At 39.4% G+C, this 13,005-nt stretch overlaps 1 protein-coding gene across 1 annotated transcript in view; it reads right to left on the bottom strand.

Moving 5' to 3' along the window:
* Positions 1-786: 786 nt before the first annotated feature.
* The window catches only part of GDPD4 (glycerophosphodiester phosphodiesterase domain containing 4), a gene marked incomplete at its 5' end in the record, with an annotated part of 61,092 nt that continues 48,873 nt past the window's right edge, over positions 787-13,005 (bottom strand). Inside the window, 4 exons of the mRNA XM_019634783.1 lie at positions 787-1,211; positions 6,499-6,551; positions 7,819-7,901; positions 11,782-11,929. Of these exons, the coding sequence (XP_019490328.1) occupies positions 787-1,211; positions 6,499-6,551; positions 7,819-7,901; positions 11,782-11,929 (709 nt within the window). The remainder of the gene's footprint in view (positions 1,212-6,498; positions 6,552-7,818; positions 7,902-11,781; positions 11,930-13,005) is intronic.

Raw genomic sequence — 13,005 nt, 5'->3', positions numbered from 1 at the left:
AAGGCTCTAGAAATTATGCCTGGGTTTAATTAATGAAGTTATTAAAAACATACCATTTTAATCTTATTGCACTGCTTCTTTCACTTGGTAGGTCTGAGGCCTTCCCTCTGATCCACACTTGTAGATCTGGTTTTTGCTCAAGACCTAGGGCCACTGGGTGGGCATGGGATTCGGCCCATCACCCCACTGGGGAACCAGCCAACAACAAGCTATTACGAAGCATCCCACTTCCTACTAGATCACAAAAAGTGCATGTGGGATAAAATCTTTGCTCCTGACTCAGGCCTATGCCCCCTTTCATTTTCTGACTCAGGGTGGCATCACTTTTGCACTCATTCCCGAGCCTTTGTCAGCCTCAGTGATCACAGAAGAGTCCAAAGAATACACCATTTACTGTCTGCATTCCTGAAAGGTTGCCTTTATTTCCATGCTGCTGTTCACACAGCCACTCCATAAGGAGGGAATACTACGAAGGGTTAGAATGAGACAAACCATGTAGCACCCAGAGAACAACAAGATCCAGCTCTAAGACCACAAGAACTGCTTTGCCCTTGCCCATTCCCTGAAGAGGAGTTCTTCATACAGATGCTAGGCCAGAACAGTTCTCCTGAGAGCCTCAGTGGCGCTTCTGCACTCTTTTCTTGGTCACTCCCCACCATGACCAACCTTAAGCACAGAGAGGAAGAGGATGAAGGAGGCAAGATGTGGCTAATTCTCCTCTGAAGACAGATGAAAGGAGGATAAGGATATGTAAGATGTGGAGGAAACCATCTTCAAAGAGGATTGTTAGGGGGACTCAATAGTGGGCATCCTTTTACGCTGTGTTTCAGGATGAGGAGCCTCTATGGAGGAAACTGTTGGTTCATCTGCCTTCAAAGCAGACAATGTAGTTTGGAGTGTGGACTCTCTGGTGGCACTCCAGGTGGGTGTCTGGACGGGTTCAAAGGCTTTGGAGGATATTAGTTGTCTAACATTATCCTTTGCAGGCATCAGTGGTTTTATGGTTTCCTTGACTGACTCTGGCTTTCTGTCTGTCTTCTTGGGGGCCACCACAAAGTGGCGAGGGCCTGGGTGTTTCCTTATTCTGTTGGATAAAGCTGGGTGGAGGGGTTTTAGAGTCCAAGGGCTTTCCAAAATTCGGGGCGGAGGCTCTATGGATAAATTTGAAGCGTATTGATTCTTACTTTTTCCCCTTTGGAGTATCTCAGTATCTGTGGGATAGAAAAGACAAAAACACAGATGTCTCAAATGTCGCGTCTCCAATCTTAACCAGTCATGTGATGAAATCTTAGTCATCTTTAAAATGTTAGTCCCTCACTTACCATCTCAGGTTCTTTCCTCCGAGTTCTTGCCCTACCTCAGACTTTATGCAGACTATATCATGGTCCTCCAATTGAGCATAGCACTGGAGTTTAAGAGTCTATTGTATGATGTTCTAGTTCCCTGTTGAAGCCCTCAGAAGACAGCGAGTAACATCTGCTTAACGTTCATGCATTTCACAACCATTGCTTCCAAGTCAGTTTGAACAGAAAAATGAACACATCCTCTATTAGAATGAGGGCTTTTTAAGGTCACAGGATTGTTTTGCTTGTTACTACATGCACAGTGCTCAGAAGTGAGTTACACAGTAACTGTGTAACTATTAGACATTTCTTCCTTCTAACTTTTAAAGTTACAAATTTCCCTCTAAGTCCTGATTTAGTTGTACTCCACAATTTTTGCTGTATATGCATTACCCTTTAGTTTAAAATATCTTCTTATTTTCCTTGTGATTTATCCCTTGATCAATGGGATGTACAAGGTATGATTTAAAAAACTACTGTGAATATTTAAATTAAAAAATTTACTACAGAAAAAGACACATTGCCATTAATCCCCCTCAAGATACTTCCCCTCACTTCGAACACACTTATCCCATCATTCTTGTTCCTTTCTGAAGCAGTTCTGAAGTCCTCTTTCATGACTGTCTTTAGTTGCGCTGGCATGGCTGCCTCAATATCCTGAATCAATTCAAAACGTTTACTTTGCATGGTCATTTTGACTTTGGGAAAGAGCCAGAAGTCGCACAGTGTCAGATCCAGTGAATAAAGTAGATGAGGACAAAGTGGAATAATGTTTTTATTTGACAGAAATTGCCATATGCCAGAAGCAATGTGTGTCATGAAGCCTTTCTGTTGTGATCACAAAAATACAGTGAATGCTGCTGCCAAGTGCCATCCAATGGAAAGGCAGGGATCTTCAATGCTGGAAGCAGCATGTCGAGCCTTAGTAACAATGCGTGACAGGTTTCAACTTGTTTGGTGCAGTCAGTTGGGTGTGAGCTAGTTGAGAGAAGGTGTGTTTTAAAGGGTGCTGTAAATCATCCTCCATCATGACAATGCTCCGTGTCACGCATCGTTTCTGGTATACAGCAATTTCTGGCAATGAACAAATTTTGGTGTGTCCTCATCCACCTTATTCACTGGCTCTGGCACCATGCAACTTTTGGCTCTTCCCACAAAGTCAGAATGATTCAGGACATCGAGGCAGCCACGACAGCGCAACTATAGACACTCACGAAAGAGGACTTCCAGAACTGCTTCAGAAAATGGCAAGAATGATGGGACAAGTATATTTGAAGTGAGGGGGAGTATTTTGAGGGGGATTAATTGCAGTGCGTCTTTTACTGTAATAAATATTTTTTAAACATTTATCATATTGTTTGATCACACCTTGTATAGAAACATATTAACTGCAGCATTTGGAGGGTTATCTAGGTAAGTTATTAATGTTCATTTCTTATTTAATTTTGCTGTGGTCACAGAACATTCTAAGATTTCAGTCTTTTGAAATTTATTTATTGAAATTTGTTTTGTGGCTTGGCATGTGCTCTATTTTGGCAAATAGGCCATGTCTTGTACATTTGAAAATACTGTATATTCTGCAGTTGTTGGATATACTGTTTTATGTCAGTTAGGTCAAGGTGGCTGAAAGTATTGCTCAGCCATCTGTATCCTTTGTGATTGTATATTTTTTTGTGTAAAGTTGCTCTATGGGTACTGAGAAAGGATTGTTAAAATCTCTGACTATAATCTCTTTCATCCAGTTTTTGTTTAATGTGTTTTGAAGCTATGTTACTAAATGCATACATGGTTATAGTTATAATACCTTATTGATATATTAACCTTTTCATCATTATGAAATCTTTGTTTCCAGTAATTCTCCATGCTTTGAAGTCTATTTTTTCAGATATTATTGCTTATGTTGATTGTCTACATGACTTATCTTTTTCCCAAACTTCCACTTTCATCTATTTGCACCTTTGTATTTTAAGTATTTCTTTTGTAGATACCATATGGTTGGGTCTTGCTTTTTTCTATCTAGCATGACAATCTCTACATTTGATTTGAGTATTTGGTCCATTTATATTTAATGTAATTAATAAAATGGTTGGATTTATGACTACCATATTTGAACTTGTTTTTCACTTTTTTCCCCCATTATTTTGCTTCCTTTGTTGTCCTTTTCCTGAATCCATCTGCTATAAAAGATATTCTCCTGCTGGCTTTGAGGAAGTAAGCTGCCATGTTGTGAGGGGGCCATATGGCTAGGACCTGAAGGTGGACTCTAGAAGCTCAGACTAAAACCCTGCCAACAATGATAAAAAAAAAAAACAACAACAAAAAACCCAGGGTCAACATCAGTCCTACAGTTGTAAGGAACTAAATTCTGCCAACAAGAGGACTCTAAGATTCAGATGAGTTTGCAGCCCAAGTCAGCACCTGGATTGTAGCATGGTGAACTCTAAGTAGAGGACCCAGATAACCCATGCCTGGACCCATAGCTCATGGAAACTGTGAGATGATAAATTTGTATTGTTTTAAGCTATTAGGATTGTGGTAATTTATTACACAGCAATAAAAAACTAATACATACAGCAATAGAATCTATCCAAATGAAGCACAGAAACAGTCTAACAATAAAAATGAACAGAGTATCAGTAACCTATGGGATAACATATATATATATATATATATATATATATATATATATATATAATTAGAATTCCAGAAAGAGGGGAGGGGCAGAAAAATATTTAAAAAAATAGAAACTAAAAATTTATTCAATTTGATGAAAATTATACTTTGATTGATCTAAGTAGTTCAGCAAACCCCAAGCACAACAACACACACATACACTCATATAAACCATAATCAAATTACTGAAAACCAGTAACAAAAGGAACAATCTTAAATAAGCAGTCAGAGAAAAAGAACATATTACAAGTAGAGAAACAAAGATGAGAAAATGTAAGACTTTCTTTTTTTGAAAGACTTTTCATAAGAAACTATATATATACACACACACACACACACACACACACACACACACACACATATGACAGAAGACAAAGGATTGACATCTTTAAAGTGCTGAAAAATACAGCCTAAGGCTAGAAAGGTGTTGAATGCCTTCTGGTGGCAGCAGCGGGTGCAGCAGGACATGCCACCCTGGAGCGGTTGTGGTGCAAAACGTGCTTACTGTTGGAGACTCTATCCCCCTCAGCCTGAATGGATCTAGACTGAGGTTCTGGCTTCTGTCGTCGTCATTATTCCCTCTCTGATTCTAAGTGTAGCCCTCTACCTTATAGGTGTTTCTTAGAGGTATTCAAACAGCCTTTTGATATATTTTTCTTTCTGCTTAGATCAGGCAAAATTAGTTTCTGTAACAACAAACTAAAAACTCTTAAAACTCTTAATTTATTTTCTACTCACCTTATTTTCTTATCATTTCAACATGGTGGGGAGTTGGGGTCAAGTTAACGGAATACTTTTTCTAAGGCATGATAGCCATTTCCTTCATCCAAATTTAGACAGTTCTTCAAATTTTCCTTCAAAACTTCTCTCCCTTCCATGATTTCCTCACCATTTCCATGTACTTCTCATTTCTTGGCTGAATTACTGTTATGGGCTGAATTGTGTGCTCCCCAAATCCACATGTTAAAGCCCTAACCCCCAGAACCTCACAATCTGACTATACTTGGAGATATTAGGGTGGGCTCTAATCCAATCTGACTGGAGAAGAGAAAATTCAGACACAAAGAGAGACACTGGGGATGCGTGTGCTGCAGAGAAAAGGCTGTGAGGATGCCGTAAGAAGGCGCCTGTTTGCAAGCCAATGAGCGAGGCCTCAGAAGAAACCAAACCTGCTGACACACTTATCTTGAATTTCTAGCCTCCAGAGCTCTGAGAAAATAAACTTCTGTTTAAGCCACCAGCCTGGGATACTTTGTTATGGTTAATGTACTAATACAACTACTGAAAATCATAATGTAACTGGAATACAGCCTTCAGACTTCTTAATAGCCAGGAGAGTGATCTTAAAATTCATGTAACTCAGAGTTACTTGAAATCTCTCTGTCCCTCTGCCCAAGAGATTTAGGTAATCTTGGTTTGACCTTTCAGTTTCATAGTATGAAAGACCATTGCCTTTCATTTAATTTATTCAAATTTCTGAACTTATTTTTTCATGGTCCCTGTGGTTCCACTCCTGACTGTAAGTATTGCATCAATACAACCCTCTGCCAGCTGGTGCACAGCATCTCAGGATCTTCACCATGGTCCACAAGAAATTAAACTGATTTATGATTTTTGTGACTGTGCCAATTTAAGACTCCAGGAGCTGTGGAAGGAGGCTGTGTCATGTACTGCACAGTCCTCTGCCTTCTAATTGGTTTTCCCTTTGACTGGCTTTCCGAACCAATAACTCACTGTGTGATTATCTCCACGGCCTTTTTAACATTAAATATAGCTTCCCTTCCCCCTACTAGGCCCATCTCACCTCCTCAGGCCCTGAGTTCTTCTGCTGAATAATAAGCTACTCTGTTATTCTATCCCTTTACACAGAAATCTAAGCATATTGCTCCCTTGTTTGAAACCAGTTTGCCATCTCCTGAGCACTTATATGCAGAGCCTAGACACTAGTTCAGCATTCCAGGGTCTCTGCAGTTTGCTCCTTCCGTCCTCCAACACATATCACACATAACTGAAGCCCCGTGAAGCACATTCAGCCCTAATAGGCATGGGAGCTCCTCTGTCCTGGACCTAGGTGCCTCTCCCAATGATGCCAAAATTGCTATACTTTTGTCTGTTTCCTCACTATTATGTGGACCAGGCTTCTGCTCTCTTGGGCAACCCTTCCACAGACAGCTTTCAGTTGTCTTCAGCCTTTCTCAGAGTCTGGGGCAAAATGGGTATTCAATGAATGGATATATGAACAAGTTAACAAATAGACACCACGATCAAAATCTTCCAAAAGGTCTCACTATTTAGAGAATGAAGTCCAAAACGAAGCCTATATCAAGGGTCATCCAGAATCTTCCTGGGTACACTTTACAATTTCTCCCTGGTGCCAAGCCCCCAATTTCCCACACTCCCTCAGCTCTTGTCAAGAGACGTGAAAAGCAGACCCTGTGTCCTGGGGACAATGGGTAAGAGTGGGGTAGGCCTCTGACTTTACCTGTTTGACTGCTGGTGCTTTCCAAGGCTTTTTCTTTTTTCTTTCCTCTCCACCTGAAAGGAAGCAAACTGTCCATGAGCCTCAAAGGCCTCTTCCAGAAAGTCTATAATCCAAGGCAGTAGCCAGAAAAGAAACATTATCCAGTCAAATTCTCCCTTTGGAGGGTTTGTACATTCCCCCTTTAAAGGATAACTCAATAATGAAGAAATGATGGGAATGATGAGGTCTATACAACCATGGTCTCCTCTAGCTAGAATTACCGTATTTTGCCGTGTATAATGCGCACTTTTCCCCCCAAATTTGTGAGGGGAAAAATAAGGCTGTGCATTATACATGGGTAGTACTAATCCCGTATCCATATAAAAGTTTTAAATTCTTTTATTTATGCTTATGAGTTAAAAGTGTAACTCTAGAAATCAAAATGATATCCGTATGCAAAATAATACCCTGGAATACAATAATCAGTTTTGTTGAACTTAAAACAAACTTGTAATGACGGAGTTCTTGGCCTTCTATGATGTGTAAATGTCATACATTTGTTACCGATACATAAAATTTCTTGTACCTTGTATCTGTTCTTGTGTTTGTAATTATTTGTTACATAAAATCTCATGTACCATAATATGTTAAAAAATAAATGCTAAAATTCCTTTATGATACCAAAAACAAGTACCTAAATGTAAACAAATAAAAATTTGAATTAAAAAATTAAAACGAAAGACTTTTTTCCCTGAAACTTTGGGCGGAAAACATGGATGCACATTATACATGGGAGCACATCACACACAGCAAAATACAGTAGTCTACCAGGGTGTTTCCTCTCCAACCTTGAATGTCATTTTTTTCTGGAAAGATAAAGAGATTATGGTCTAGAAAGGGGCAGTGATTTTCCCAGAGTCACCCAACAACTACCGGGCCAATCCAGGGCTAAAGCCCAGCCTTCCCAGTCAGTGAAACTGCTCTTTGCACAGGACCCTGCATGTCCAGTTTCGTGGAAGGTGGGAAGATGGAGGCACTTGCTCTGGACAACCTTCAACACCTGTCCCCTCCCAAGTGATCCACATTGAATCTGCAGTAACAGGTTTTAACTGAACTTTAATGCGAGTCCCTTTCCTTAGAACACTGTCTCGTGCTGTGTGTGAGGAGCTGCAGGCAGCATGAGAAGAAATGAGAGGTTCAGCTCAGAACCCTGTCTTCCTGAGATCTTGCCACACGGGATTACACAAAAAGTGTAACTGTGGTTTTTTTCATCTTTCCAGAACCATTTATACTTTTATTTTGAGGGAAAAGGAACATTTAAAATTATAAATATATGCTTACCAATGAAAATAAAATATGGCAATAATGAAAACTGCAGAAACACCATCCATGAGAAACCACACGAACATATAGTAACTCGGTGTCTGCAAAATAGAAAACAAACCAAAGTCAAAGAACTTTACAGTTAGAAGGGATTTTAGATCATACGGGCCACGTCCCATGCTCTGCTGCCGGGGCTGGGGGTGGAGAAAAGCAGAGGCAGAGGTGGAGGAAACCTTGATTGCTGTGGTGGTCTCAAATACAGACAGTACCTGCTGCTGTCCTAACAGTCACCCTTTCCATGTGGGGGTGCTCTACAAGGGATAAGACACTTCACACCCTTCATCTCCCTGGACCCTCAACACAGAGGCCTGAGGGAGTCCCAGAGAAGTCCCAGAGCAAGTCTGTTCTGAACCCAGGATTACAGCCCGCGTGTCTTGACTTGTAGTGCTCTGTGTATTCATCCTATGGCTTCCCATCCTGGCTGTGAATCCGAATCTACCGGGGCAGCTTTTAGTCTTATAGGTTCCTGGGTCTTTTTAAAGACCTCAGGAATTAGAATTTCTGCATTTTTAACAAGCTTCCCAGGTGATCTGAAGCAACTAGTGTGTGAGCCAGCATTTAGGAATCCTTGTTCTGTTGGGTTGTCAGAAAAGTCATGACGCATTTTTGCAACGAAAAACAGAGGAAAAATACATCATGACTTTTCCGACAACCCAATATATCATGATGCTACAAGCAGTATGTTGCAATCATAATTCTCCCTTAACTAACATGCCCCCTTCTCCATGCTCCTCGCCTGAATCACCCACTTCCGAGAGCTCCATCTCTTGGGTCCTCTTGTGTCAGTTTTATAAATCCCTGGTTTGACCCTTCCTTTCCTTGCCCATCGTTTCCCCTCCAATTTTACCTGATGCTGCTGGGGCTGGCACTTTTTATCCTTTCTTAGGCCGTTCTCTACCCTACCCCAAGGTCTTTACTTGGACTGAATAATATTACCATATTTTGCTGTGCATAATGCACACATTTTGCCCCAACGTGTGAGGGGAAAAATAAGGATGCGCATTGTACAAGGGTAGTACTAATTCGGTATCTATAATATGTAAATGTTTTTAATTCTTTTATTTATGCTTATGAGTTAAGAGTGTCTAACTCTAGAAATCAATAACGATATCCATATGCAAAATAATACCCCAGAATAAGATGATCGGTTTTGTTGAACTTACTATGAACTTGCAACGACAAAGGGTTCTTGGCCTTCTATGATGCGTAAATATCATACATTTGTTACCGGTACATAAAATTTCTTGTACCTTGTATCTGTTCTTGTGTTTTGTAATTATTTGTTACATAAAATTTCTTGTACCATAATATGTTAAAAAATAAACGCTAAAATTCCTTTATAATACAAAAACAAGTACCTAAATACAAATAAATGAAAATTTGAATTAAAAATTAAAATGAAAGATTTTTTTCCCTGAAAGTGTGGGCCAAAAACGTGGGTGCGCATTATACACAGCAAAACACAGTAATATTAATAACAACACTAATGATCATGATAATAATAACTAACAATTAATGAGCATTTACAGGAGCTAAGGAAGTGTTCTAAGTACTTTAAGTACTTAGTACTTTAAGGGTACTTTCACATCTAAACCTCATACTAATTCTATTAGGCAAGTACAGTAGAAACTCTTAACCAACTTCCACTAAACTGAAGCTCTTAATCCTTTCTGGGAGACAGACTGAAGGATGCCCTGGCCTGCTCCAGGATTGCCCCCCAGGTGAGCATCAGCAAGCAACACCAAGAATCAGTTGTTCTTGTCCTCAAATGGCTTAGAACAGTTGTATTCATTGTTATAATTGTTCAGCATAATTCAATGTTACTTAAATCTGTAAAATGAGCGAAAAAAAAGTATGCCATTTCCAAGAAACTAACTCAATGCTTTGAAAAACTCAGTGAAGACAAAATAGGTAGGTCATTAAACAATAAACTGTATTTGAATTAGGTGTGCAGAAACACTCTAAGAGAGTGGGGTGGGAAGATTATAAAAATCTGGGTATAGTCATTCAGATCGTTTCTCCCTGTGACTAAGTTCTTGTTCGGCTTTAAAGAAATAAAACTTAGAAATCATAACTGGTTCATCTGGGTGTTTAAATACAGAATCCAATCAGCTGAATTGTCCTCAAAGAAAAGAGTTTGACTCTGTATCAACAGGTGAATGAATATCTTAAATTAAAATAAAATGTGTAAGGTATGTGTGTGGTACATTATATGATGACCACAATATTCCTCCCCAAATGCAAGCCCGTATGCACTGTGACTTTGCTGTTCTTCCCTGTGAAGAGGTGGAATCAGTTTCCACCTGTCCCACCTTGAATCTGGACTTGGCCGCGTGACTCTCTTTGACTAATAGAAGATTAGCAAACATCACACTGGGAGAATTTGAAAAGTACATTGTGTGCATTGGGGCTTCACCTCCCTTGTTGCTGGGAACTCATTGCCACCAGGTGATCATGTTCAAGCTGGCCTCCTTGAGTATGAATGACCACTGGAGAGAGACCCCAGTCATCCCAGATAAGACCCTAGACATATGAATGAGGCCATCCTAGACCAGACAGCCCAGCTCAGACCAGAGAACCACTCAACCATCATACAGAAGATGACAAATATTTGTTTCTTTTAAGCCACTAAGTTTTAGGTGTTTTTTTGTTTGTTTGTTTTTTAAGTAGGAAAAGCTGATAGACTGTATATCTTTTTTTATGACTCCCACTTTAACTTTTTCAATTAACAGACCAATGATTAGACCAGATTGTTTTGGATAAAAGTGCTTGTATTGTATTATTATCACCAATTTACAAAATAAACAAACTGAGGCACAGTTTAACTGTTTCCAAGTTCACACAATGAGCAGTAAAGCCTAGATCTGAATCTGCGTATTCTAACGCCAGAGCGTGGGCTGCTTGGGAAAGCCCTTGGGCTATTGGCCCCACCTCCCTAAACAAAGTGACATGGGGGTCCTTTAAAACACCCCAGGCCAGTTGTAGAAGGAAATTTTTTTACTTATACACTCTTTTTACTTTTTGAATTTTGAATCACATGAATTTATTATCAATTCAAGTATTAAAATGAAGTTTTATTTAATATATCCAAAGGGACAACTTTGGGATATTACTGCTTTAGAGGAATAGAATTATGGAGGTGTGTGTGTGTAGCTTTCTAATTTATGCATTTTTATAATGATTAAATTTTATATAATGAACAAGTTTTCTTTGTAATCAATTTTAAAATTGTTAGAAAAATATATAGTACCCACATGAAGGGGAATTGTATAAGGACAAATAGGTGGAGGGACTTCACCTTTACCAAGGGACCTGCCATCCAAGGTTTCCTTCAGGATCATCTCCAGAAAGCTGCCCAAGCCACCGAGAAAGAAGGGATCAGCGATTTTACAATGCCACCAGAGGGCCTCAATGCTCTATGGCCATGTGAGATTGTGCCCCTAACCCTGATCTCCTCTCCCCTGGTCCTGACTCTGAAGAGGTCAAAAAAAAAAAAAAGAGGCTAGTGAGGCTAAAGGTATGGAGAAGGCAACCTGGAATATTTAGGCTTCTCTATCTAGCTTTCACTTCATTCTGAATCTTGCATCATGCAACAATGTGCAAAAATCTTAATATCTTCAAGCTTCAGTTTTCTTATGGGGTAATAATAGTGGCTAACTCAGCAGGCTAAATTACAGAACGCATTAAAAGCACATTGCAAAGATTCAATAAACAGCAATTATTAGAAAAATACTAATTTCTCCTTGAAAATCACAGAAGGATCTGGGTGATAAAAGGGAGCATGCCACATCTCCAATATCATAGAAGTCTCTCTGCTCTTAAGTAGCTCCCCAGGGGACAGCTGGCAATGTACGGGTAGGGTAGGGGACACGAATCCCTATTGTACCAGACTTGGAAGAACAATCTGGACAACTAGCTTACCATGAAGAAGTAAGGGTGATTGATTTGCCTCAGGAGCTGAATGTTATCTGTGGTCACTGAATGAATACTGGAGCACCATGCCAGTGAGTAGAGCCAAGGTTCATTGACAAGGTATATGTTGATATTGATGTTAGCTGCTTTATAATCTCTGGAACAAAAACAGAACCCACAGGGGATTTAGACTTAATCTGACTCTAATTACCTAAAAGGGGAATAGCCACCATGTTTGTGAAAGGCTGTTGTTTAAATCATCAGAGGCAGCTGGCCCTGGGACAATTTCTATGACATGCAGAATGGGCTCATGTTGCAATGACATAAAGGCCTGGATTTAATACCCGTACTAATGGTGGTGTGTTAGTAAACTGGATGTCCTAGGGAGGAAAAAGGGAAGGGAGGAGAAGGGTCAAGGAAGAAAAAGAAAAGCCCTATTTGTACTATTTGCGAATTTCCATGGTGCAAATACTCTTACCATAGCCAATTTCAAGCTACCATTGGTAAAACAAGTTTGCAAATTTCTGAATATTTAATAATTGGCTCCCATGAGCTGGTATGAACCAGCTCTAGCACACTATTTGGATAGCAACTATACTTACTTCCATCAAACACTTGACAACCCACTACTCTATCTGCTTTCCTATCAGTCTTCTTTACTTGATTGAGTCTAAGCAAATTAACTGCAGAGACAGTGACATTCATCTCTGTATATCCAGTACCTAGCATTAACACCTACCTTCATAAATAGTAACTGAAGGAATGAATACACAAATACCAATCTGGTGAACATTTAAATTTCATATATAAAAAACTTTTACAAGAACTGAGTAGGGGAAATGGAGCCCAACATTTTTCAATGCATTAAATATCAGCAGATACTTTTGCACTGTCTAGAGAGACAGGAAGAAAGTAAATAGAAGGATATCTAGTAATGCTAGTCAAGCTGTCATTTTCAGGGATTAAATTTCTCAGAAAATATACCATGTAAGTGCCTTCAAAAATTTTTTTTTTGAAAATTGAGTTGGTATAGCATATTGGAAACAGCTCTGAACAAGCTTGGGTTTGAAGCCCACTTCTGTCATATACTAGTGGGGCACATTCTTATGCTCAGTATATAAACATAAGATAAAAATAATAATGCCACCTTTGCAAGAGTGCTGTCAATTAGTTACCCAGTATTTCTGTAAGATGATTCTACAGATCACCTAAAGATAAATTTTAAAACAGAAA

This window comes from Hipposideros armiger, unplaced genomic scaffold (assembly GCF_001890085.2).
Source record: "Hipposideros armiger isolate ML-2016 unplaced genomic scaffold, ASM189008v1 scaffold_1935, whole genome shotgun sequence".
NCBI lineage: Eukaryota > Metazoa > Chordata > Mammalia > Chiroptera > Hipposideridae > Hipposideros > Hipposideros armiger.
The sequence above is the reverse complement of the archived record's forward strand: the minus strand, read 5'-3'. Positions and strand labels throughout refer to the sequence as shown.